At 36.3% G+C, this 27,939-nt stretch overlaps 1 protein-coding gene across 5 annotated transcripts; it reads right to left on the bottom strand.

The window, feature by feature from the left end:
- Nucleotides 1–437: 437 nt before the first annotated feature.
- AASDH (aminoadipate-semialdehyde dehydrogenase) lies at nucleotides 438–27,939 on the bottom strand. Of its 5 annotated transcripts, none has more exons than XM_020975324.2 (15): nucleotides 27,287–27,939; nucleotides 25,962–26,209; nucleotides 24,278–24,398; nucleotides 22,245–22,564; nucleotides 20,674–20,866; nucleotides 15,671–15,912; nucleotides 12,886–12,992; nucleotides 12,098–12,270; nucleotides 11,047–11,239; nucleotides 10,617–10,732; nucleotides 7,307–8,147; nucleotides 4,160–4,323; nucleotides 3,651–3,773; nucleotides 2,894–3,025; nucleotides 438–980 (listed from the first exon to the last, which is right to left on the bottom strand). In XM_020975324.2, exons 2-15 carry the CDS (start codon nucleotides 26,189–26,191, stop codon nucleotides 588–590), a joined length of 3,348 nt encoding a protein of 1,115 aa, XP_020830983.1. In that variant the 5' UTR covers nucleotides 26,192–26,209; nucleotides 27,287–27,939; the 3' UTR covers nucleotides 438–587. The 5 variants fall into 5 exon arrangements, with proteins under 5 accessions (XP_020830983.1, XP_020830981.1, XP_078004342.1 ...); XM_020975322.2 differs by having other exon boundaries at nucleotides 27,679–27,939; XM_078148216.1 differs by lacking the exon at nucleotides 27,287–27,939 and having other exon boundaries at nucleotides 25,962–27,273.

Here is a 27,939-nt window from a genome sequence, read left to right as displayed (position 1 = left end):
AAGATCACACATCTTTGACAGTAAAAACCCAAGTGTGCTGCACAACAGCAGGCAAACTGACTGCAGCACTCATCAAGTACCCTGCTGCCATACTTATCCAATTCAACAAGTCTTTTTTTAAGAACACTTATTGTGTACAAGATAATAGGGGCAAAAAGACAGACAAATCTAACACACAGGAAAATAGACTAGACTAGGAATCAAAGGCTTTAATTCCCTTTCTACTTGCTATCCTAATCTTTGTAACTTTGTACAAGTCACTCAATTCTCCATTTCCAGGCCCAAGATCTTTTTAACTGAAATATCTGATGGCGTACATTGACTGTGAGACACAGTGGGAAACAAAACCTTTAGTGAGCATGATATGTGTAACCAGCTCATTCAACAGCTTCTGCGATAATCATGGCCAGTCAAACAAAGGACGTTGAAAATGGTCATTCCCAGATAAATCATTTATTAACTAAAATATCTTTTATATGGACAATTCTTAGGTATAGCTCTCTGTACATGTAAAACAAATAGGTTCTATCCATGTGGTACTGATAAAAACAGTGAAGATGTTATGGTTATTTTTGGTTATCTGATGGTTATTTTTCAGTAACACCCAACAAATCCAGACAATAAACATAGTCATCTCGACACCCAACAACGAGCATTGACTGCCAGACCACAGGAGATGAAAAAACTTCTCCAGGAAGCTTATGTACTGTTTGTAACTGTCCTCTTTTAGCATCCAAGATCCATAGTTTTCCATCAGTGGATGCTGCTGCTAGCAGCATTTCACTGCTTAGATTATGATTGTGGAAAGTAAATGGTGTTCCATATATACTTGCAGTAGTCTCAAATTTCCACTGAAAATGTCCTTCCATGTTATAACAGTAGATAAAGCAATCATGGGAGCCAAAAAATATTTCTTGCTTCATTAAGTCAGAAATGCATGGGGATGAAAAGATTGGTCCATTAGTAGAGACCTGCCAAACCTATATAGGGTGATAAAAATTATAGTAAACTACTTATATCTCTATGTTTAATCTTAAAATTAAATGTTCATAAGTTCTACAGAAAAGTTTTTAATGAACATTAAAGATAAATGTCACATACTTAATAATTAATTTTAGTGAAAGAGTACGTTAAGAAGTTGCTATCAAAAGCACCATCCCCCAAGCTAATGTCATAATACTTACATATATTGAAACAGTCTTAAGAGTGTTTTTGAGGTCTTTACATTGTCATTTAATGAAACATAAATACCTGTTTCTGGCTTTCCCTGATTACCTGACTTCCCACATTAAACCTTTCTTCTAGTGGCAAAGCCTAGACAAGGCTGGGGAACCTGCAGCCTCGAGGCTACATGTGGCCTTCTAGGTCCTTGGGTGCGGCCTTTTGACTGAGTCCAAGTTTTACAGAACAAATCCTTTTATTAAGGGGATTTATTCTGTGAAGTTTGGATTCAGTCAAAGGACCACACTTGACCTAAAGGACCACATGTGGCCTTGAGGCCGTAGGTTCTCCACCCTTGGGAGCAAATTAGGCTTCACTACATGACTCTCTATAGCACAAAAAGCAGTCTAAAATGTGTCCATCTAGGACTACATTGAAGAGTACTGGAGGTACCACAAGGAACTTAGAAAATAATATAAGTGTATAACATGATCTTGCAGTACAGTTTGTAAGAACAGTTATCTTGGTATTAACATTCCCAGATTTAGAGAAGAGAGAATTTAAACTGAAAACTGGACAACTATTAATATAATTCTTTCCATGGTGAATTGACCCTCCATGCACATAGGCACATACGCATCCCCCCCACCCTCACCATCTCCACCACTCCCTCCAGGAAAGCATATGGCTTGCTAATCTCCAAGAAATGTGTCCATGTTGTCATGGACAAGGCTACTTTTGGGGACTAAGTGGTTGGGAAAATGAAGCAAACATAAAAGTCTGAAGCAATGTTTCAGTAACTGTACACTCTAATGAAAAAGCAATAGGTTCAGAATCTGGATATACAGCTCCTTGCTTCAATTCTGTCCACAACTATGTGATCTTGGGTAAGTCACTTAGACTCTTAGGGTTTTATCTATGAAGGGGAGGTGACTAAAAGCCTCACTGGCCTCTCCCTACACTTCATTCTACCCTCCCTATTTCACAGGATCTCTATTAAAGCACTTGGTAAGTAAAGACCCTATTTACATAAAAAACTTTATCAACATGCCTGGGAGTCAGGGACATCTTGAGTATTTCACAAACAAAATTATAATAAAACATTCCCCAATGGAAATATTTATTTTTACAAATTTAGAGAGACAGGGAGAATGAAAATAAGTGCAATAAGCTCTTGATGGAGTCTTTGGCATCCACCATAGCACCATTTACCACTCAGAAATCTATGAAGAAAGTGACAAATACAGTTAATTCAGAGTTGGGAAGATTTTAATGAACTGATGCAGTGGAAAGTAAACAGACCCAAAAGATCACAGACACGACAACAATGTAAATAAAAATCCATTAAAAGGAAACCATACCTTGAATCGATGAAAAACCAATGATGAAACCTACCATCCTCAATTACAGCAGACAAACAGGGGATTACTAGGGCAGAACATTACAGAAACATCTGATGCACTGTAAACAGATGCTTTTGCTTAATTATTTTTCTTCGTTGCAAAGTAGGGTTAAATGACAGGGGAGAGCAAGGTTAAGGGAAGCTTTCTCCCTGCCATGACTGTGAAGTAAAGATAAAAAATTTAAATGGGGGGAGGGGGGAATTCTATGAAGACCAAGTACTCACTACCATGGTTATAGGTTTAAATAATATCATCCAGATTTTTATTTCAACATGTATCTACCATGCCTTTAAAAAACACTTAAAGAAAAACTGTAACAATTTTCTTACCAGTTGCCCCATGTGGTTAAAGCAGTATAAATTCCCATCCACACAACCGACCAAAACGTACTGCAAGCTGTATTGTGGGGAAGAGAAAAGAGGTTTTCCACAGGAATGTGTCCAGACTCTATTTCCAGTAGTCTGTTAATAACAATAACAAAAATTAACAATAATTAGTATTACTGCACTGAACCCTGCTAGACACTTTACAAAGAAAACTATTACATCTTCCTACAAGCATAATCATAAAACACCAATTCTTGTGATTGCAAGGTAAAGTTCATGCTTCTTTTTCTGCCTTTAAAGGCCATCCACAAACTGGCACTTTTATCTGACTTTTATCTCATACAACTCTGAAGTTATAAATGTAGCCTGACTATGAATACAGAAATAGCTGCATGTAAATTATTAGTCTGTTGACATTTATTATAAAACTGAGAGCTACACAAGTATAAAAAAAACAGAAAGAAAACAGGTTAGGAAATAATGAGGGTCCAAAGACCTCAAGACAAACATGAAATCCTAACTTGGACAATGTAGGAGAAAGCATATGTCTAATCAATGCCAATTCCAAAAAATAAGATAAAAATGGACTTTTAATTTTAAAAAATGCACTACACTTTAGATTTTCTCAGCTTAGTTGATTTTATACTAGTAATATCTGGACTCTGATAAGTACTTTACACATTTAGACTTCAAAATGAAAATAATATAATTTTTTTAAAAATACAAGCCATAAAATTACTCCAGATCATTTTATACCTACAGGATTTAAGGCCAATAGAACTCCTTTCAGTGTAGCAATATATAAGTGATGGGGAGCCAGGCTTAGACATGGTGAAGAAAAGACAGTTCCTTCACAATCTGACTTCCAAACACAGGTCTCCTTCTGCAAATATAAGAATATACTCACTAGGTTTGCTGAGGGGAAGATCAATAGATCCAAATACATCCCTTCAAGATAATTTTTCTAAGAGCTTCACATGACAGTGTTTGCAGGGTCATATTTATTTCTGGAAAACTTGGTAAAGAAGATTGAAATTTCTATAAACATTTTAAGAGTATATTAATCCCTTATTTTTCTTAGATCAGTTCCCTGTTTTCTTCTCTCACCCTATTAAACTGCGGAAATAATATCAAGTAAATTAGCAACAATCACCCACAGGTGATTCCCTTTCTTCTAATGACACAACTGCATTAATGGTTTCACACCCTCTACCTTACCAAGGAACTATTCTGTTGGCTATGCGTGAGAATGCTAGGGTGAATTCTTACATAAATATCCAAAGCATATGCATGATGGTCATGAGATCCCACATATATGAGGCCTGTGGATGGATCCACGGTTGCAGAGCTTTTAACGGTATCCTTGGTAGCAAACATCCAATGTATTTTTCCATTACTGTTTCTGAGCACATAAATTAAACCATTATAGCAGCCTTTGGGGAAACAGGAAGACACAGATGGAAGATTTAGACACATGAGTGGAAAACAAAACAAAACCTACTGGGTTCCTGGTGCTGACCCAGTTACCTGACCTAGTCAGATATTATACAGTCCTTTCTAGCAAATACAAAGCAGAAAGAACCCAATAGTCCCTTATGTTTTGACAACTGCCTGACTTCAGAAAGCTTTGATTGAAGCCTCACAAGAATACTACTTACTGTGGAAAAAGTTTGTCCACAGGTAAATAATTCACAGCCCCCAAAGCCTCCTAGATTAAATATCTGTAGTAGGGAGAGCACTGGGTTGAGTAAAAAACAGTTTAGATGAGACATAGTTCCTGATTTCATGGACCTTACACTTTAGTAGGGGGATAGCAATAATAATAAAATAATAATAATAATAATAATAATAATAATAATAATACTGCAGGAAGATGTAAATGAAGTGCAATGTAAGGCTGGGAGAGAAAAAAAGGTCATTATCAACTGGGAGGGATAGGGGAAGGAAGGTTCTCTGCAGAAGGTGGCATCTGAGTTTGGCTTTAAAGGATGGGTGGGAATTCAAAAGGTAGGGATGAGAGAAGGAAGGATTGTAAGCAAAGTGGACAGTGTGAGTGAGAGCATGGAGGTGGGCAGCTGTAGGGCAAGTGTAGTGTGTGGAGAACAGTTGTTTGACCAGGGCAGAGTATGTGCAGAGGAGTTGTATGATGGAAAACAGTCAGATAATAGTGCCAATGTGTAGATGGCTTTAAATGAATTATTCATAAAAAGGTAAGTTTGACAGCTGTATGAAGGATGGCATGTATGAACTGGGGAAAGAAGGAATGTGTCCTGTTAGGAGAGTCCTGAAGTGGTCTAGGTAGAGGTGCTAAGGGGTATATTATGAGGGCAACAATGGGAAAATAAAAGGAAAAAACGGAGACAAGAGGGACAAAAGTGCAAAGAGTCAAAGTTTTGAACATAGACTAGATATCACCACTAACAGTGAAATCAGAAAAAAAAAAGGTTTTGGGGAAAAAATAGCATGCTCAATTTTGGACATACAGAGTCAGAAGCTAATGAAGCAGCCAGGTATGGATGTGGGACTGGAGCTTAGAAAATGTGTGTGTATGTGTGTATATCACCAGCCTTCACCTTCTACTGAAGATGGTTCATGCACCCATCAATTCACCAAGAGGCTAGTAATACTCAAAACATTTATAAAATAATAGAAAAATGTGATTTAAATATCAAGAACCCAAATAACTGCCAGTTCCCTACCTTAGCCTCAAAATAATATGCAATAATAAAGTATCAACTTATTAGTTATTTATTATAGAAAGACCCATTAGATTTGATAATCCAAGACAACCGTGGTCAGAATACTCATACTAGAGAACAACATATTGTGACTCTCACTTCTGTATTAGAAATTACAGAAAAGCTAGAAGTCTTGAAATTACATCTATTTCTAAACTAGAAATGAAGTCAGGCTTCAACTCTGGGGTTCAGTTGTGCTGACTATTGATACCAACAGCTAAGTTATTTACTACAAAGGGTAAAGTCCCTGAAATCTGTACTATTCCCAGACTCTCTAGGAGCGGAGGGAAGGAAAGGTTTTAGGATAATCAGAGGTCAAGGTTATTTCATAACAACTGCCTTGTCGGGTTCACAGGCCTATCAATCCCTAAAATAGCTTAACTATTGCCACAGCCATTTTCTTGAGCAGAGTCTGTCTGCCTCCTTTTCCACAGCTATTATTCTGAAATTTTTATCTGATTTGTTACCTCTATTTGGCATGAGTGGGAGAAAAAGTCTAAGAAAGCATGTTGTAAAGTAAAGGGATGGATTCCAGGACCCAGTTAGGTAATTAGAAATTTCTCTAACGGTACATTGAAAATGACTTCCCAAACCCAATAGATAATGCCTAATCTCAATAACAAAGTTTTTTTTAGTTTTAAAAATCTCCATTATTCTCCAATAAAGAAGCATCCAAATTATAACTTAAATACAATTAGCAGAGCAAGAGCTAAGGAACAGAGCTTCAAAGAAACATTTAAAAACTATCTGCTTCTTCACAGCTGTGAAAAACAAGAAAAGATTGATAGCAATGGTCTAAGATAAGTTTTACAAAAAATATACTTATTATTCTGCAACATTTTTTTTACTACAGAAACTGTGCAGGATAATGGATGTAGATGGAACCTCAGTGTCAGAAAGACCCGGGTTTAAGTCTGCCCTCTGACACATACTGGATCAATTGCTTAGTACTTTGAGGATGCTCTTTAAGACTGTAAACTGCAGACCAGCTGTCCATTTGCATTGATAGCAGAAGCTCCCTCAGTGGGAGTTCCCTAAACCACAAATGAGATAATATCTGTAAAAGATTTCACATAGTGCTTGGCACATAACAGGTGCTACATAAATGCTTATAATCCCTTCCTTCCCTATGCCAATGAAGTCACAAAAAAATCAAAACACTATTCATTAGTATTTCCAGATTTTTTATTTAATGATGTATTCTCTGGTAATAATCATTTTTAATCTGAAACAACACAATCAGTGTCTTAGATTTTTATTAAAATTCTTTGTTCCATAGCTTTTAAGCCCTGTATTAATTTGCAAAGCTAGTCCACATTATGCTGGAAATCATCCAGAATCCTAGCAACATATACAGACCCAACAGATCCTGTTTCAAAAGCTGGCTCTCTTTCAAAGTCTGACCTGTAGAAGGTACAAAGCCCTCTAGATGGGTAAGCTGCCTGGCCAAAGAAGAGGGCACCAACCATTTCAAGTAATAGAAATGCTTTTTGACGTGGGCAAGGACTGACAAAGTAGACCTAATCTGTGAAGGAATCCTTAAATGTTAACACAGGAAGTGCTATTAACAGCAACCTCAGAGGCTCCTCTAGAAGCTCTGTTGGGAAATGGAACCACAGAGTGCATCCTAGGACCAATCCTTGTTTCATTTCTAAAAATCCAAAGTTCAAAAACGTACCCACTATAATGAAATTTCCACAATGAGAGAGACAAGCTGAGGATTCAATGCGATCTCCCAAGATCTGTTCCCACTTCACTTTCCCAGAATAGAGATCAACTGCTTGTATCCTGTGAGAATGGGATCCAATGTAGACAGTTGCAGATAACTGATTGAGAAGTAATATTGCCATGAGGGGTGAAGCATCCACACATTTGCCAGTATTGGACTTCCACCTGACACGTAACTTTATTCTCGCAGATGCTCTCATAGAAGTTTCATCTTCTGAAATTTTTAACACAGAGCTGATCTCTTCTGCACCATCCATCTTCTGGATAATTGTTAAAGGGCTTTTGCTTGTCATATTTTGAACAAAACTGGACTCTTCAGATGAACTTAAATCAGAAGATGTTGAAGGATATTTTTCTAACTTAGTTCCTGTCTGTCTCATACTTAGGGAATTCTTTAAAGACTCAGAGACATTCACAAACAAAATCTGATTTCCTCTGCTCAATGCAATAAAAGCATTCTGCTCTTTGCCAGAATTCACAGGACTTCCAGACTTCTGGTCAACATATTTACCACTTATTTCTCCTTTATTCATGACACTGAATTTTCTTTTTGTGCCATTACTCCTATTAAGTGGTGTATCTTCATCTGGAAACACTGCTTGGAGAATATAATAGTATATATCTAAGACGGAGCAATTGAGAATAACTTCTAGAAGTCCAGGTATCGATCTACCTACCAGATTCTCAATCTCATTACTGAACCAAAGGGACTTTAAGGAATCACCACCATTACTAAGGAATAGTGAATCTTTAGAAACTTCCAAGGGATCTTCCAGAAGTCTCAGAGAGGACTACAGGAGAGAAGATGGAAGAAAGATATTCAACTACAAACAAAAATCTATGACACCAGAGTCCAGCAAGTATTAAGTACACCTTAAGCAATGTCACAGGCAAAAGTACCAAAATGTTTGTGATATATATGTGCGTATGGATGTGTGTGTGTGTGTGTGTGTGTGTGTGTGCGTGCATACACACACATTTTTTTTATCTTAAGAAATTCTACTATTAGTTACTAATAAAGAAGGCCTTCATTCTATTCTGGCTCTGCTACTAATACAATCTGAATCTTCAAAACTCATAACTCTTTACTAGTTTCCCCCTTCTTAAAGGAAAAAACTGAAATATGTCAATGTTTGATTTATTAATCATAATCCACAAGATATAAGCCATGAGTTATCTCTATATAAAACTGTTAATACTTGCCTTCATCTATTTCACATGAATTTAAAGTAAAAATGATCCTTCAAAGGTTATTGGATTTATCTCCCCTTTCATACATAACTATATACAAATATCTGAGTTCATTCTATTTTCAAAAATCTCCAGGAAAGACAAGTCTAAAAGTTCTCTTAAAAATTCTCTCTACACATTGTCGGACTTTACCTTTATGTTGATTTCTTTTGCTTAAATATAATTCCTAGTTACAAGGGAGGGTTCACGTGTCAGGGATGGGGGACAGTCTCTGGGAAGGGCCAGCAATATTAAAAGCATTAATAAGACATCGTTAAAAAAAAAATCTCATCCCAATATTTAACAAACATTTATTTTTATTCCTATTAATCTCCCTAAATCTTTTAAGCCTTATTTTCCATACTCAATTTTAAGTGAAGATAAAAATGGCTTCAGAGATAACATGAATGTAATAGATAGCAAGCCAGCCTCAAAACCAGAGAGACCTGGGTTCAAGTTCAGTGGCTGTAGCCCTGGGCAAGTCCCTTAACCTCTCTGTGCTTCAGGCAACTCTCTCAGGCTTTAAGTTTCAGAAAAGGTGACAGCCTGTATGGGTACAGAGAGTTTCTTCACCAGAAAAGTTCTCAAGCCCAAAGAAATCACAGCGCTAGTCCCCATCTCTATCCCATAAAAATAACTAGTCAAGCTGGCTGTAAAAGTCCTTTGTATATCTGAAGACAGTTAACTACATTCTTGTCACTTAAAACACCTTTGAACTCTATCCAAATTTTCCACGTATCTCTTTAGTTGTGGAATGGGTGCAGATGAATGATATAAAAAGCATTTAAGTTCTTGTTGATTGATTTTATATATGTGTGTGTGTGTGTATACATATATATATATGTATACAACACACACACACATGAAAATAACATACACACACACATAAGAGCTTGTAAGCTTCTCAGAAAATAGTAGTTATATGTACAAACAAAAGTTGTTTTGAAAAAAGCACTTTGTGAACCTTAAAGCAGGAGACAGCTGCGGGCTGGCGAATGGCAAGAGTGCTGGATTTGCAGTCAGAGGAGACAGGCTCAGCTCCAAGCTTTACTACCTGTGTGACCTTGGGCAAGTCACTTAACCTTCCAGGCCTCAGTTTCCTCACCTACAAAATGAGGAGGCTGGACCAGAGACCTTAGAGGTTCCTACAGCTCTAATTCTATAACCCTACAACCTCAAATGTCCCTTTCTAGATCAAGGATCCTGTGATTATATACAAATGTGAGTTTTGTTGTTGTTATTATTATTATTATTATTATTATTATTACTCATCATTCACTCAACAAAGTCACTAACTTCTCATTATAATATGAAATCCTCAATTGGTAACTAGGAGAGAACACAGGTCACTTTCTCATGAGCACTAGCTGTTTCTTTTTCACGCTGCTCTCACCAATACTGATGTCTTAGTAGGACCAAGAGTACAAAACCCACAATTCATAATGGAGGGCCTAAATTTTTATAGTATTCTGTGATTTGGAAGTTTTTACATACTAACAGCATGGACTTGAGTCTGGAAGAAGTGAAAACAAAGAAATGAGGGCTGGGCAGCACAACAGTGCCCCAACTATCCATATGATCCTCTTCCTCCTTCACTACTCCTCTTACTCAACCAAAAAAAAAAAAAGATATAGCACATGTGAGGAAACAGATTAAGGCACTAACAACTACCTCTATTTCAAAAAATTATAATGTTTTAATATTTCATTGTGCCCATATGAATATATGGATCCTTTTTAGTCAGATTACCTTTGGAAAAGTCAGCACAAAAAATTAAGTTCAACCCATTTTACTCATGACAATTCTTTGTTGCTTACTACTACAGGCATATGTCATCTCAATTTATGGCAAACTAAATAATTTTTCCTTGGGCACAGAGCAGTTCAGGTCAAACTGAACAAAGCTATAACACAAAATATTTGTGCAGCAATAACACTCTAGTAATATACGTCAGACTTAGTAAAAAGCATTTCATTCTTGACACATATAAAATGACCCCAATGCAATAATACACAACTTGAAAATACTACCTTCCATAAGTACTGCAGTCTTTCCCATAGTTCCTCTTTTCCTTTGAGGTTACTGCTAGACTTCAAATTTATGTAGTTAAAGTAAATCTTGGTTAACTCAGACACATCAATTTTGCCTTAATAAAAAAAAAAATTTTGTTTCAGCTCAAAGACTATCCTCAGTGATCACAATATAAATATGTATTTTTTCATTTTAAAAATCCTAGAAACTCCATGATATAAACTGTTTTTCTTAAGTAATGATTTAACTCCAATGACTTAACACCACACTACAAACAACAGCAGAGAGTTAATCTGAATTAATCACTAAATTCATTTATAAGAAATGGTACTGCTTCTGCAGAAGATCTGAAATTTGTTCTAAAGTATTTAGCGTTATTTCACACTGAAGCATTTGTTTTAAAAAAAACCAAAACAATATGCAATTTACCATGAGATGTAAATGGTAAAGCTTCAATCACCATAATGTCATCTGGGACTGCATAACTTGGAAGATGTTTTTGAAGTTCTCCTAAAACACCATCCTTCACTAAACCATCTTTGGTCACCACAAACAGAATTAATCTTTCCTGATGATACCATATAACTGCACAGGATTCTACTTGACAAATTCGTTCAGCAACCTATAGCAAAAGAGATTCTCTTGATTTACTGGGAAGATGTTTTGAAATTTGAGCTCCTGAGGATACAAATTCCCCACATCTGAAGATAAACCAATCCATTTTGAGAACCTAAGTAGAAATTACTTCACTACTTCAAAACATTAGTGATTATGATAATGCAGGTATTCTCTCCGCTAGGGTAGATCGCAACCCCTCTATGCCTTAAAAGTTGCAATATCCAAAATAGTTCATTACCTGCTAGCCAAATTTCTAATAATAACAAGAGCACTTACACAGCACTTTGCAAAATCTTTTTTCCCTCATAACTATGGGAAGTAGGTAGTGCAAGTAATTATTGTTTCTCTTTTACAATGACGTAACTGTAATGAGCTCCTCTTGAATGAAAGACACGCTTGATCCATTCTTAAAACTGTTCCAGCAGGTCCTACCATGCCTTATAATCTGCTAACATAGAGCCTTGTTCCACATCATGCTGGGGCACTGGGGCAGTACTTCATATAACTAAGTAGTTACTATATTTAAATTGCTTAGCATCAAAATGTCTCAAAAAGTAGAACTAGTACATTGAACTCTTAACAAAATTTATTTGATTATGATAATAATATTCACTTAGGCATCTAAAAATAAAACTTTCTGGAGCTGATGATGCTCCATTCTCTCAGTGATGGATTTAAAAAATACATATTTCTGGGATGTTGGAAACAAGGGACATAGTAAAAAATACCATACATAATCGATTCAATATAACACAGAAAGATTAAAAAAATTAATTTTAAGTTAATAGTGGTAGTATCTGCAAATGAAAAAGATAATCACCTGCATATATATAACTGCATTCGTAAGAGTTAAAAATCCTACCTGCTGTACACATTCAATGTTAATACGTTTGCCATGACGTTTAATTTGACTGTCTTGCCGTCCCAAGAAAAACATTGCTTCACCTTTCACAGTAACAAAATCACCAGTCGCTCTCATTGTACCAAAAGGTAGAGTTATTTCATCGTCAAGAAAACATACCCGCTTCTCACCACCTCCACAAACAGAACCATAAGTATAATATATCAGTTGGAAAAATATTTTAAAATAATATCTTATCTTAAATTAGCAAGGCTAAATTAGGTAGACTTGGTGAAGTGTTTATATATACACATACACACATATACATATATAAAACACTTTATCAAGTCTACTTAATGGCTAACATACTGCAGTTAATTTTGAAGCATTAGTCACATTAAAAGGGAAGATCTACTCTAATCCAGAAGAGCAAAAGTCCTCTCTGCTTTTAAGGAAACGGAAAAAGAAAATTTCACTGAAGTTAACTCTAATGGTGTCTCTTTAACCTTTAAAGCACTGATTTTAACAGGAGAAGGGTTACAAAGATTTTGGCTATGAATTTGGATATCAAGGTCTAAAATGACATCTTCTGAATTGTTTTTATACAAGCCCTGAAAAATTTTGTAGGAAATTTAACACTTTTAGCTGAAATAATCCCAGAAACCTCATTTATATTTTATGCCTAGGGAAATAAGTCATTATCTTTGCTAAAAATGTCTATAAATTACAGAAAAATATTGGAATTATATTTTGCTATTCATTGTTTTTTTAAAATAATTATTCCAAATTAACAGAAAACATAAAAGAACCTAAAAAAACTTGGCCTTCCCCTTCTCGAACTGTCAAACCATTTGCGTCTCTGACTTCGACTACTGTTCCAAGCAGTGGAAATCCCAATTGCACAGGGGACTCAACTCTGCAAAAACATAACCCAAAATCCCCCCCAAAAAGATTTTAAAATGTCTTCTATGAATAGAACAATTTTTAATCTATTTAAATCACATGGTTTCAAATAAAGAACTTCATGTATAATTCAAAGGCAACTAGAGAAAGTCAATCAGTCAATCAAAAGTATTTAAGTGCTTACTATGTGCTGAGCATTGGGGATATAAATATAATGAATATAACAATTCCTGCTCACTAGGGGGTTTAAATCCTAACAGGGAAAACAATTAGGAGATACATACAGAAGAAATATAAGAGTAACAAATACAAAGTAACTAAATAAAACCTATTTTGAAGAAGGCACTAACAGTCAACAGGAAAGGCTTTGTGTGATATATGAGCTTTGGATCTAGAAGAAAACCATTCCAGATATGGGGAACAGCTAGTGCAAAGGCACTGAGACAGGAAATATAGTACTATGTTTGAAGAACAGAAAATACTGAGTTGTACAGCATGTGAAGGGGAGCAATGGGCAATGAGGCTGGAAAGATAGGTTGGGACAAGGTTATGAAGGGCTTTAAAAGCTAAACAGAGTAGCTTATATTTGATTTTAGAGCTGGGGTTAACCTTTTTGTGTGTCATGAACACCTTTGATGTCTGATAAAGCCTATGGACACCTTCTCAGAATGTTGTATTTTAAAATGTACATTTAAAGGAAATGCTAAATTTCATTTAGAAACTAGTGAAAATAAAGATGTAATTTTTTTTTCTCATGTAAGTTCACAGACACTCTTAAATCTATCCATAAACCCATTAGGGGCCTGTGGACCTCAAAATAAAAACCACTGTTCTAAAAGCAACAAGAAGCTGCAGGAGTTTATTGAGTAGAGGAGTCACATAGTTAGACCTATCCTTAAGGAAAGTCACTTTGGCAGCAGCAGGAGAATGAAGTGAAGTGGGGAAACTCGAGGGAGAAATATCAATTAGGAGATCATTACAATGATCTAGGCAAGAGATGAGGAAGACCTCAACTAACATGATAGCTGTTTAAGTAGTGAAAGGGTCATATGCAGGAGATGGGTAAGTAGAAATGGCAAGACTTGGCAACTGACTAGATACGTGGGGTGAGAGAGTGAGGAGAGGAGAAGGATATGCTAAGGTTACAGATCTAGGAGACTGAAAGGATGGTGGTACGTTTGACAGAAATAAGTAAATTTTAAAAGAGGGGTTTTGGAGGAAGAGAAAATGAGTTCAGTTCTGGACATACTGAGTTTAAGGAAGGGACATCCATTCAGTATGAAATGTCTGATAGACAACTGGTGATGCAGGATTGAGGGGAAATCGGGGGCTGGATATAGAGATCTGTAAATCATTTACACAGAGATAATGATTAAACTCATGGGGTAGGTAGGAGAACCTAAGCAGGTAGGAGAACCTAAAGAGAAAAGTGTCACATAACCCCAGAGAGGAACGACTCTCCAAAATAAGGTGGTTAACAACGCTTATTGCAACAGACGGGCTGAGCATGAAAATTTTAAAACCACCAGATTTTGAAACTAAGAGAACATTAAAAGCCTCAGTTGCGTGATGAGGTCAAAAGCCAGAATGCAAAGGACTAAGGAATGAGAGAAGGGGAAGTGCAGGCAGCTGAGTACAGACAGCTTCTCCTTAGAACTTGCCTGAAAAAGTGAAGAGTGATAAAGAATAATCATTTGTGGGATGGTGACGTCTAGATAAGGATTTAGAGTTTGTTTTTTTGAAGGATGGGGAACAGGATATTTAAAGGCAGTAGAAAAAAAGGTGAAGACAAACAAGAAAGAGAAAAAGGAAAAAGGAGAGAGAAAAGGGGGGAAGGGTGATTGAAGCTGTAATCTGTTGGAGAAAATGGAACGGTTTGGGATCAAGGGTATATGGAAAAGCATTGGTGTTGGCAAGGAAAAGAGTCATTCATTGCCACTGACTGAGGAAAAGAGAATATAATGTCAAAGTAGCTAGGTGGCGCAGTGCAGAGAGCACAGCACAGCACCTGGAGTCAGGAAGACCAGAGTTCAAATCCAATCTTAGACACTTACTAACTGTGTGATCCTGAGCAAGTCACTTAATCTATATTTGCCTCAGTTTCCTTGTCTATAAAAAGAGGATAAAAGCACTTAGCACAGTGCCTATCACATTACAGGCACTTTGTAAATGTTAGCTTTTATCATTATTTTGAGATGTGGAAAAGAGCCAGATAATGTTGAACAGCCTCAATATTCTTAGGAAAGCAAGAGCAAAGGTCCTCAGGTGAGGAGGGTAAAGAGGAAGGAGGTGGTATGGGAGGCTTAAAGAGATAACAGAAGGTTTAGAAAAGATTTTGTAGAGAATGAGATAGGAAATAAATTAGGAAAGAAAGTACTGCCTTGCTATAGTTAGGACCCCATGAAAATTGCATAATATAAATTCATAATGTATCCTGTAAAGTGGGAAAGCTACCTTGCAATGGATAGAGAAGGCTTAGAAATCTATCAATATACAGATACCTCAAGTGGGTGTTAAAATATACTAATAAGCCAAGGCCCAATTCAAAGAAAAAAGATTCTGGATTCCCAATTCACTGTCCCAGGTGAAATCCTTTCTGCCATCATTATACCCATGTCTATCAAAATATCTTAAGTGTCATTACTGGGAAAATGCTACCTCCCCAATACATAACCAAATCATAGCCCTCACCCCAGAGCAGAGCTAAGATCTTCTTCTGGAATCCTGTAACATGTTGCCCAGGCGGATACCTCTGTGATACCATAAATATTAAATATTTTAGTTTTATTGTCTTCTTCCCTCCAGCTTCTGAGGACACTCAATGATGGGAATGCCTCGCCACCAAGGGCTAATACACGAAGTGAAGTTGTAGCTGATAAAATAGATGACTTGATGAGCTGAGATCCAAATCTTCTAAGCAGTGTTGGTGTAGCCTGCACACATATTTATGATAACTTATTAGCTTCCACATTAATTATAATCTTACAAACTCATTTTGTATATTTTAATCACATGCTAAAAACAATGTAACGTTCAATACTTGAGGCTTGCAGGAAAATTGAAGCTAGGTGTATCAAATGTCAAACCAATATTTTGGGGAAAAATTAACAGGTTACGTGCATTAGCTTCTTTATGTGCTTAATGTCTAATAATAAATTCTATAAAACATTTAATCAACTTGTTTCAAAAATATTCTGCTACAAATAAGGAGGGAGAGATTTAATGACCAAAAAAAAAAATCGCACTAAGCTAAAAATATTCATATATTCCCATCCTTCCTAACTAAAAAATATAAAGGAAGGAATCATTCTGCACTAAATAATACAACATGATTTATAATACTTAAATAACAGAGACATAATCCAAGATTAATACTTATGAAAATATTTCATAAGCCACTGAAATGTATGGCACTAAAGGAACTATCTGTAGGGAATTCATCATTTGTAGCTGTGGGGGCCCTTCTGAGACTGCTTCTGAAGTATATTCAGTTAAGGATACCACATCTAGAAAGGATATTAATGACAACAAAAACTAGCATTTATATTGCCCTTTAAAGTTTGTAAAATGCTTTACAAAGATTCTCATTTTATCCTCCCATAAGCTGGACAGTAGAGATAAAATCAGAATCTTAGTGTTGACAGGCACCTCAGAGGCTATCTAATCCAAACCATGCCTGAATAAGAATCCCCTCAACAAGTGGTCACCCAACTTCTACGGGAAGCCCTATACAGAAGGGCAACTCTCTATTTCCCGAGACAACCCATTCTACTTCTGGATAGTTCTATTAGGAAGTTTTCTTTACCTTTAAGTCTATATACATCACTTTGCCATTTGTGCCCACTGACTCTAGGTCAAGACAAGTCTATTGTCTCTTCCAGGTGACAGCCCTTCCAATATGTGGCAGCTCTCATGTCCCATCTACCCCCTTCCTCCAAATTTTATGTTCTTCAGGGTAAACATTCTCAGTTTTATCAACCTAGTTATTTATACCATGATAACAAAGCCCTCAGGACAGAATGCAACAGTACTATCTATTACCTCCTTTGTACTGGATGCTGTGCTTCTCTTAATACAGCCAAGATACTGATTCATGTTAAGCTTGTAGTATGTTAAAACTTCCAGATCTTTTTCTGACAAACTGCTGTTTAGCTATGCTTCTATGATCTTATACTTCAGAAGCTGATTTTCTGAACCCAGTCTTATTAGATTCAACCCAATATTCCAGCCTGTCAATATAGTTTTGAGTCCTGATTCTTACTCAGTGTGCTAGCTACTCTAAGCACAACCAGAATAGTAAAGGTCTTCAAGATCAGAGGATCCTATATCCTTATGTATCCTTATATATCAATTATCAATAGATAGTTGATAAAAGAAACCAAGAACATTTAGTCTGGAGAAGAGAGGAGTCCCAGGAGCATGCCAGCTACTTTCACGTAATTCCAGAGCTGTCATCTAGAAAAGGGAAAAAACTACTTCTCCTTTCTCTAAGAAGGCAGAACTAGGAGTAATGAGCCCAAAAAGCAGATTTACACTTGATATCAGAAAAAATTCCTAACAGTCACAGCTACCCAAGCACCCTGGTTTGGTGACTCTATGAGGTGGCAGATTCTCCTTCAAGAAAAGGCCAGGTGGCCAGTTGTGGGGTTTGTTATAGAGGATGCATATACATGGTGTAAAGGAATTTGTTTAAGTCAGACTAGATGGCCTCTAAAGTCCCTTGCAGCCCTTGAGATTCTCTAAAACTCCACCAATACTTTTTAAGGCAGTAAGATTCATGTCTCTCATGACAAAAATTATTTTACAATTATTATTTTGCACCAGTTTTATTCTCACTAAAGAGAATTTAAAACTCAATATTTACCATTATCCCTCCTACCCCCCCAAAAAAGAAAATCAGATTTGAAACACTCTGGTAACATTTCACATTTCATTTCAAAATACAATTCAACAAAAAGAGATCCAAACTTCATTAGTGGAGAACAAGTGCATCAATTAATTTAATTTAAAGTGAAAGGACAAATCAGTAGCAGAATGCTTCAAAAATTGCTAAGAGAATGGCAGACCAAATTCCTTAAGGTGACAGACAACATCAGTCTTATTCCAAGCACTGTAAGGTGCAAGAAAAGGACATTTACATTCTTCTGCAAGAGAAGACTGACAACATCCATCAACCATACACATTCCTGCCACCTCCTCCTAAGTCCAGAAAAGACAGGTTTGGCAAAAAAAAAAAAAGGAAGTAGCAGGAGGTCACTTTCTAAAATTTATTGTATGAAGGTCACTAAAAACACTCCCACTCTACCAGAGGGCTGGCTAGTTATCAATCTCAAGTTTTTACTTTAATTAAAAATGCTTCATTTTTCAAGGCAACTAAGTTTGTATAATACATTCTCATTACCCAGACAATACTTCAAGGAACCATGATTTCATCAGTGTGATACTCCTTCCACTGAGAGACTTTGCTTGAGTAGATGATCATCTTGTGAATTTCTTGTTACCTGGTAGCCAAAATCCTGGTAATGACGTCTCCAAATTTATCTAGAATAGTCTCCAGAAGGCACCACCATCCTCCCAGTCCTCCAGATTCGAAAGTATCATCCTGGACTCCTCCCTATCTTTCACCCACCATATTCAAGCTATTTCCAAGGCCTGTTGATTTCACCTTAGCAACATTTCTCAAATATGCCCCCTTTTCTCCTCTGACACTGCCACCACCCTGGTACAAGTCCTTATCACCTCATACCTGGACTACTACTATAGCCTGATGGTGGGTCTGCATGCCTCAAGTCTCTCCCCAATCTATCCAATCTATCCTCCATTCAGCCACTAAAGTGATTTTGCTAAAGTGTAGGTCCAACTATGTCACTCCTCACCTTTGCATCCCCCAACCACCACAAATAAACTCCTGTGGCTCCCTATTGCCTCCAGATCAAATATAAAGTGTTTTGTCATTCCAAGCCCCTCATAACTTATCTTTCTCCCACTTCAGTCTTCTTACATCTTATACTCCCCATACACATTAAATCTACTATCCAGTGACACTGGCCACCTTGCTGTTCCTAAACAAGACACTCCCATCTCTCAGTTCCAGGCATTCTCTGGCTGTCCCCCATACCTAAAATAAGTCTCAGCTAAAATCCTACCTTCTACAGGAAGCTTTTCCTAATCTCTCTTAATTCATATGCCTTCCTCTGTTAATCATTTCCTACTTTTACTGCATACAACTTTCCTACTTTTACTGCATACAACTTGTTTGTACATGGTGGTTTGCATTTTGTCATCCCCCCCATCAGACTGTAAGCTTCTCAACAGCAGGGACTGTTTTTTTGCCTTTCTTTGTATTCCTAGTGCTTACACATTGCCTGGTACATAGCAGGCACTTAATGCTTACTGACTGGCTCACTGAGACAGCAAACAGAGACTTTATCACTAGGCTCATATTCATATTCAGTGCCTTTCTAACTTGGCAGGACTAGGCAGAGCTTGAATTCCGTCAGCCCCAGTCTCTTAGAACTGGCCAACAAATAATGGAGTATGATTTTAATGGCTTTAAATATTATGCACGGTAAAAAATATTCATAAAGATATTCAATTCAACAAACATTTACTAAATACCTACTATATGCAATGCACTATTAGATAGTTGCATTTAGGGAGAGGAGGGAGAGGAATACAACATGTATACAGGTAATAAATACAAGATAATTTAAGGAAAGAGTACACTAACAACTAGGAAACAAGGAAAGGCTTTGCATAAAGAGGTAGCACATTAACTGAGACTTAAAAGAAAACTAAGGGATTTGAAGAGGTAGAGGTGAGAAGGGAGTGCATTCAAATTATCCAAACTGGGCAAAGACAGGAAATGGAATGTCAAGTTTGGGCAACAGCTAGGGGGAGGCTTGGGTGGAATGTAATGTGCATGAATGAAATGTCTGGAAAAGAAAGCTGGAATGTGGCTGGGTCTAAGTGCAGAGCTAAGGCATTTGTATTTTATCTAAAGGCAATATGGAGACACTGAAGTTTCTTGAGAAGAAGAAAGGCAAGATAGCTAGCATTTAAATCACTGGCAAGAAAAGTGATGTCTTAGGAATATTAATTTAGCAATTATATAGAGGACTGATTGAAAAAGAGAGGCTACAAGCACAGAGACAGTTATGAGACTGTTACCACAGACTAGGCAAGAGATAGAGTGGCTGGTAAGAAAGGTAGAGATACAAGATGTTGTAGAGATAGAACCAATAAGACAACATCTGATTCGATGTGGCTGGCAAAGAGAAAAAGTGAAAAGTCAATGATGATTCTAAAAGTGATGAACCTAGATGACTACAACAATGTTCCATTACTCAAAAGAAATAGGAAATCTGTAAAACTGGTGGGTTTGAGAGGAAATTAATGGTGTTTTGGGCATGAGTTTCAAACACTGAAAGGACATATGCGTAGAGATATTCAGCAGATGGATAGTGTTATGGAAATGGAGTTCAAGACAGATGTTAAGGGTAAATAAAAAGATTTAGGCTTCATTGGCACAGAGATGGAACATAATTTGAGGGGATTACTTTCAGGAGTGACAGACAAATGTGATTGTTCTGGATCGTGATTTTTCAGTTTTAAAAATATCAGAAACCCTGAAACATCCTATCTGGTCTAAACAATATACATATATTGCCCCCCCCCCAAAAAAAACCCTCTACCTGGAGAACTGTTACATGGTGATGGTGAAACAGAACAGTAGCTAATTTCAATGGCAGCATTTTAATAGCACTGGGAACTATAAGCAGAGATGCTCCACTTGTCAAAGCAAGAAATATCTCCACAACCGATGGATCAAATGTCAGAGGGGAAGCCATGAAAAGAATATCTTCTTGTGTGATCTCAAAGAGTATCCTAAGAAAAAATATCACACAGGAGAAAACATTTACTAAAAGGTTATCACAACAAAGCTGTAATATTTCAGCTAACTTAGATTTATGAAGTAATAAGATTACTTTCCTTTAAATTAACTAAATGGAACTGCTAATTCTAAAAATCCCTTCTTATAGGCTTACACAATTAAAATGTGTACTAAAAAGTGCCCACTTTTTGCCATTCCGAAATCATCCTCTGTTCATCCAGTGCTACCTAGAAATGATCTAAATTTCAATTCTTAGCACCTTAATTGGTCTTCACATTGTTCTAAGAAAACAGTTTAGCATCCTCAAAATACTTCCTTATGTAAGCCTGACTTAATATGTGATTTCTGGGAATGCAGGAATACAGTGCCTTTAAAGAACAGTTTGTTCATCCAAATTAACCCTAAATAGAAAACATTTGTCTGTTGTTGTTCAGTGTATCCAACTTTTTGTGACCCCATTTGGGATTTTCTTGGCAAAGACACTGGAATAATTTACCATTTCCTTCTCCAGCTCATTTTTACTGATGAGGATACTGAGGCAAACAGGGTGAAGTGACTTGCCCAGGGTCACAAAGTCAGTAAGTGTCAGAGGCCAGATTTGAACTCAGGAAAATGCCATAGCTGGCATAAAAAGATTACCCTGATCAGAAAACACTTGCTACAAGTAAAATTGGCAACAGAAATAACACAAATCTAATTTCCTCTCACCTGCAGTCTCAACAGCAAGACAAAGGACTAAATATGTGTAAAGGCTATTTATGCTTCCATAATCTCCTTCCAAAGTTCCATTATTCTCATTGTAGACTGCCCTGAACTTCACTTTCTTCATTTGTAAAAAGAGATATACCAGATGTGCTCAGAAATTTCTTTCAGGTCTCAAAATTTGTGATTCTAATAAATCTCACTCTCCCTGCTGATACCAGATTACTTGACTGAAAGTCAGAACAAAGACAAACGTTATCACTAACATCACTTTCTTTTCTAAATTAAATACCTGAAAGACTACTTAAGAGCCAAAATTAACTTAGTTCAAGATGACAGGGTTTTCCCTTAATAATATAAACATCATTCCACATTTACACAGCTCTTTGAAATATTCAAAATACTTTCCTTACAATGACTCTGTGACTAAGTAACACAAGTGTTTTTACTCCCCTTCCATGAGGAAACAGATTCAGAAAGGTTAAGTGGTTTGCCCAGGATGGCAGTGAATGTCCACATACTCCTAGTAGGAGACAAAATAATGGAACAAAAATAACCCCTTTATCTAAGTCTATCAATCCGGCAACCTGCTGTTTTTGTTTTTTAAATTTCAAGAACTAATATTTCCTTAAAGTATAGTTCAAAAGAAAGAAATTTCTGAAAACTCACCGAAGATGTTGAATATTTGGTACTATACATGTATGAGGCACTCTGACAATCTTAGGAATTCCTGTAGTTCCTGAGGTATGTAGAACATAAGCTAAGCAATGCTGAAATCTGACATCCAGGCTTTTTTTTGCTTTTTCTTCATTGCTGTTCAAAGAACTGATGCAATTATTCATTTTTTCCTTTCCATAGTTCTCTTTCTTATCAGGTAGAATCAAGTTCACATCAGTATCATTCCAGTGAAGTTCAAAAAGTGTTAAACCAGTATGGTCTGCTGTAATGGTATCATTATTTAACCAAGTTTCATGGGAAGATTTGAATTTCTGCATTAGATGGCAAAAAAAGTATTACAAGTCAAAAAACAAAACAAGTTCCATCTCTGACACTGTATGGCTTCAGAAATACCATTATAAGTATTATATATTATGTTACAAATACAGGTATTATATAAAGCAGCATTCACTGCAAGGTAACTCTTTGTTACTAACTTTGTAACTAACACCAAAGGACTACAAATATACCAAATGAACGAGAAGTATAGTACAGAAGAAAAACCACTGGTCTAGGAGACAAGATTCTAGTCCAAATACTGCCACCAGCTAAAAGACTTTATCACTCTAGCCTTAATATCTTTCTCTATAAAATCATAGGATCATAAATTTAGATATGCAAAGGACTTTGGGTCATTTGGTCCAACCTATCTTAAAGATGAGGAAACTGAGGACAAGAGAAGTTAAGTGACTTACCCAAGGTCACACAAATAGTGTCAGAACCCAAAAATGAATATAGGTCAATACCAAATACAGTGTTGTATCATGATAAACTCTATGACCTCTAATTTGCCATGTATTTCTTATATGATCCTATGAATATGGAAATATAATAAAAGTCTGTCCTAATGTAGATAAGGTGATTTCAAAGCAACTATAAAAATATCCAAAACCAATCATAAAGGTTATCCCTGAAATGCAAGCAACCCATAAAATATCTTCATTGCCACCTTTTCTTTAATCCCCTCTGCTACTATGTGAATCAAGTTTTTTTAATTCGCATCTTTTTAAAAAAAATGATGGGCAGCTAGGTGGCACAGTAGATAGAGCACCAGCCCTGAAGTTCAGGAGGTCCTGAGTTCAAATCCAACCTCAGCCCAAACTCTTGACACTTACTAGCTGCGTGACCCTGGGCAAGTCACTTAACCTCAACTGCCCCCCCCCAAAAAAATTTAAAAGCAAACAAAAAAAATGATGAGTTCAAAAAAGAAAGGAAAAAGACATGAAGAACCAATCTAATCTGTTTTAGGAAAGAGAAAGGCAGTGGAGGGATTGGAGAAAGAGCAGACTCTCAAGGACTGGCTTATTATGGTGGCACCCTCACACTAGAACATCTATTGTTTCAACCTTTTCACTTTGTTACACAACTGAAGAAATTTTTTTCAAGCTGTTAATCTGGTTTTGATCTCATCACTCACCTCAAACTGCTTTCCCCAGTTACCAATGATCTCTTAACTGCCAAATCAAAGTCTTTTTTCTGTCCTCTTCCTTCTACACTTCTCTGAAGCATCTGACACTGTTGGTTACCCCTCTAAGATTTCATAACTGTTTTCCCTTGGTTCTCTTCCTAACATCTCCTTCCCTGACTCATCATTCCTATCACACAGTCTAACTGCAGCACACCCCCAAGCTATGCCTTGGTCTCTCTTCTATTCTCTTTATACTTTCTCACTTAATGACCTCATCAACTTCCAAGATAATTCCCAAGTCTCTATACCTTGGTCTAGGATCTCTCCTGAGTCCTAGTCTCATACCTGCAACTGCCTAGTGAATATTTCGAAGGCAGCTAGTAACACTTGAGGGAAATAAAGTAATTTATATTATATGGTACCCACTACATCAGAGAGATATAACACAGTTTTATTCAACAGTGTTATACATAGTATTATATTAACATTATATAATTAATATATTAATAAATTCAGGTGTCTGGTGAAAAAATTCAAATGCAAGACAAATGTAATATTTTATAGACTAAGTACTTACATCAACTTGATTTTTTTCAACGAGGATATACTTGAGGTTACATTTTTTCATAAAATAGGCTGATAATTCTGGGGGTATATCTGGATCAACTGGAGAATATGCAGCAGGGACTTGAAGAATTCTAAGACAGAAGTACAGAGGCAAAAGAAAACCTCTTAATTTGATATAGTTAACTTTTAACACCTGTGATGAGGTTTCTATTACTTTAAAAGCATTCTCATTTTTCGGAAAAAAACAGCCAATACTTTCTCACTGCTTTGGTTATGTATATAAAAAAGCTTTTTCTCTTTTTTTAGTTATTATTTCTAAGACAGCTAATGAATCTGAAAAATACTTAATAGTATTTTTTTGAGAGATAATAGTTATTTTTTTCATAGTTTCATAAAGCAAGCCTACTACTCAGGCATATACATTGATACCGTGGCCAGAGTTGAGTTCCAGAGGGAGAAAAAATTGCCATCCAACAAGATGGCTAAAAACTAAATAAATGTGCAATTTTTAGTATTTCTAACTTAATTCTGACAACTTCATGATAAAATCAAAGTGTTTCTAATATAAAGATTAAAGAAAAGCAAAGTTCAATTAATTTTATCCCACAGACAAATCTATAAAATAGATGATATGGATATATGGATATATCTAGCTTTATAGGATAGTCAAATATATGGCAAAAGTTCTTGTGTAACTACCACTATACTATCAGAATCTTCACACTACCAAATATTCATTCTATCAAAAATACTTTAAATTTTAAAAAATTACAAGTGCCTATATTAGGAACAAAGCTCAAGTATGCCATGTCAAGCACAGACTTTTAGTTCATTATGTATAATAAAGTACCTTACTGGTAGTCAACATTTGTGATTAATGGCAAATCTGTACAGGTTCATCTAAGCTATACTATTCATAATCTGTTAATAGTGTCAAAAATAGTTAGTCAGTAGCTCAGTGTACATGTCCTTGCACTATGTTTGGATTCAGGCAATGTATATAGTATTAATACATTAAACTGGTGAGTTTAAAGTAATTTAAATTAGCACCCTCTAGTGGCTTACCACTACAATAATTCTTCGTTTTTCTTTCAGACTACAACCCAAAACTTTTCATTAAAATTTTAAAGACTGATACAGATTTACAAATTTGATTAAGTACTACTGACACATTTTTCTAAGAGTAACATCTTTGTAACAACATGACAAGCAGCCTAGTATAGTGTTTGGAGAGTTGGTCTCTGATTTGGAAAGGCTGGGGTTTAAGTTTAGTCTCTGAAACACAAGGGCTAAGTGACCCTAGTGAAGACACTCCCATACACAAATAAAATTATATATTGTAGAACAGTTTCACATCAGAATTGGTAGAGAGATTTCCTCATCCAGAATTCCCTACACCAATGAAATCACAGGCTTGTTTAAAAAAATCAAAAACAGTTTTATTAAGATGCTTATTTCTTATATGGGTAAAATAAAAACATCCAAATATTTTTCTGTCAACTACAGCCTCAGCTTTTAATAAATAAGTTCAAAATAATTATCTATTTAAATGACTGAATAGAGTATTTCATTAGATCACACAATCTCCTTTCTAAAAGGGTTTAAGTTAAAAACAGTAAACTGTAATTTCCACTATATTCTACACTGAATTAACAAAGATTATTACTAAATGTAACAACTCCAAATGCTATTACCCCAAAATCCATGATGGTAAATTTATTCCTGGATAGCAGTAAAGACCAATTTCACGAATCCCTTCAAAACTGCAGTGTAATTGAAGAAAGCTAGATAATTCTGAGGCAAAATTAACCACAGATCTGTAGGTATAATAAACTGGACACTGATTATTACATCCATCAAAACATACAGCTATACGGTCAGAGTAAAGAGCAGCAGCTTGAAGCACCATTTCCTGAAGAGTCATTTTCACAGAACTTGATTTCTTGAGTAGTAAAGAAAAGAAAAAGATTGAGGATGATTTTATATAATTTATATTTCTTAAAAAAGTTAACATCTATACTTGAGGTAAACAGCTTTTTTTAGTTCTTCATCCTTTAACAAGCTTTGTTTAGTAGTCAATTTTAACTAAAAATTGTATTTAACAATAGGCTGACAAATCAGTGATGACTTTTGACTTTAACTATTATTTTTTCAGGTACTCCTTTTTAAAAAGTATTTTCTCTCTAATTTCCGCCCCCCCCAGTTTTACCTTCCTTTAACAAAGCCAACCAGAACTTTGCTTTTTTGTCAAGATCCTTTCAGTGTGTTGATGCTGTGACTGACTGGTTACTAGAATTGAAAATGTGTATTGGTGGGAAAATATAAATGTCAAAGTAAATAATTATCAGCTTTTTTATATTCTAAGAATAACTGAAAGATCAAACTAATTCATTATGTTTTGAAGGCAGTTTTACTATTAGCTGATAGAAAGTATAAATTGTTCTATTTCATTTATTCTGAACTCTGACTAGCAGAGAACTATGGGTAAAGGATAAAAAGGTGGTGATTGATGTTGGTCCCCCATTTCTCCTTGCTCTTAATGCCTCAAAAGTAGGACTAGGCACAACATGACTTTAAAAATTATCTTGATCCGCAGTTCTTAAGTTAGGGTCTATGATTTTTTTAATATCTATATATATTTTCATAATATAATTGGTTTCCTTTGTAATCTTATGCATTTTATGCATTAACATTTTTTTCTAAGAAGGAGTCTATAGGCTTCAGACTGTCAAAGGGGATATATAAAACACAAAGATAAAAAAATTATGAACCCCTGATCTAGATTCTACGTTAAGCCTCTCATAATGACAGACCTGAGACCTAGAGAATTAGTGATAACTTCTCTGTTTAGTTTCCCCATAAACTAAATGGGAATGATAATAACAAGAGCTGATATTTACATGGGATTTTACAGACATTAAAATGATTTACATATATTATTCCATTTGACAAAAATGAATAAAACTGTCTAGTCTTGGTATGAGAAAAAAAAAGACTAAGAGCATGTTATGTTTACTACCTAATTTTTACGTTTTCTTTATTTCTTCCTTTTTATGTCTTGAACCCCGAAATCTTCAGTAAAAACATAAAATAGTTCAGTGCACAGGAACCCCAAGGTTCTGAGCCAAAGCTAACAATCTAAGACGGAAACGGGGCGTCCTGAGTAATCGAGAGGTTGCTGGGGTTAGAAGCCCAGGGATACTTGAGGCTTTACTGGCCACCTCTTACATCACTGTGGCCTCAGACTCAGAATCGACCTCACGCCTTTCTTTACGAAGCTCGACCACTGTTCACGGAAAAGTTTAAAAGGAGCTGATTCTCTGGAGTTACTTTCATCTACCATTAATCTTTGCCCCCTTCCCCAACGCCCTCTCCCTCAGGCCGTCCCATTCCGGAATACCGTAACCGTACAGAGGGAATTTGGACATTTTAATTCAAGAACCGTGGTCCGAGTTGGGCAGGATCGCCGGGCCAGGCCGGGCCGCGGCATTAGGACTCCACCACCTGGCCTTGCTTCAGCCTCGCCGCCTGCCCTGCAACGAGAACCCGCAACCCACAGCGCTCGTGGGGTAGGACTCCCCACCCTCCGGCCCACAATGCCAAGCACCAACTGCCAGCAGGAAGCTTGGGAGAGACGCGACCCATGCCCCCCACCTGACGCCCGGAAGGAGC

The sequence above is a fragment of the Phascolarctos cinereus genome, unplaced genomic scaffold (genome assembly GCF_003287225.1).
Source record: "Phascolarctos cinereus isolate Bilbo 61053 unplaced genomic scaffold, phaCin_HiC Scaffold_9;HRSCAF=440, whole genome shotgun sequence".
Lineage (NCBI taxonomy): Eukaryota > Metazoa > Chordata > Mammalia > Diprotodontia > Phascolarctidae > Phascolarctos > Phascolarctos cinereus.
The sequence above is the reverse complement of the archived record's forward strand: the minus strand, read 5'-3'. Positions and strand labels throughout refer to the sequence as shown.

What these genes read in the sequence shown, in the direction of transcription:
- AASDH (XM_078148216.1), bottom strand. Translation starts at nt 26,281, where the DNA reads ATGTTAACTTTTTTAAGAAATATAAATTATATAAAATCATCCTCAATC. An exon ending in TTGAAAAAAATCAAGTTGAT is followed by an intron (nt 22,565 to 24,277) that starts GTAAGTACTTAG and finishes CATCTAATGCAG; the next exon opens with AAATTCAAATCTTCCCATGA. An exon ending in TGGAAATTTCATTATAGTGG is followed by an intron (nt 4,324 to 7,306) that starts GTACGTTTTTGA and finishes GTTTCCCCAAAG; the next exon opens with GCTGCTATAATGGTTTAATT.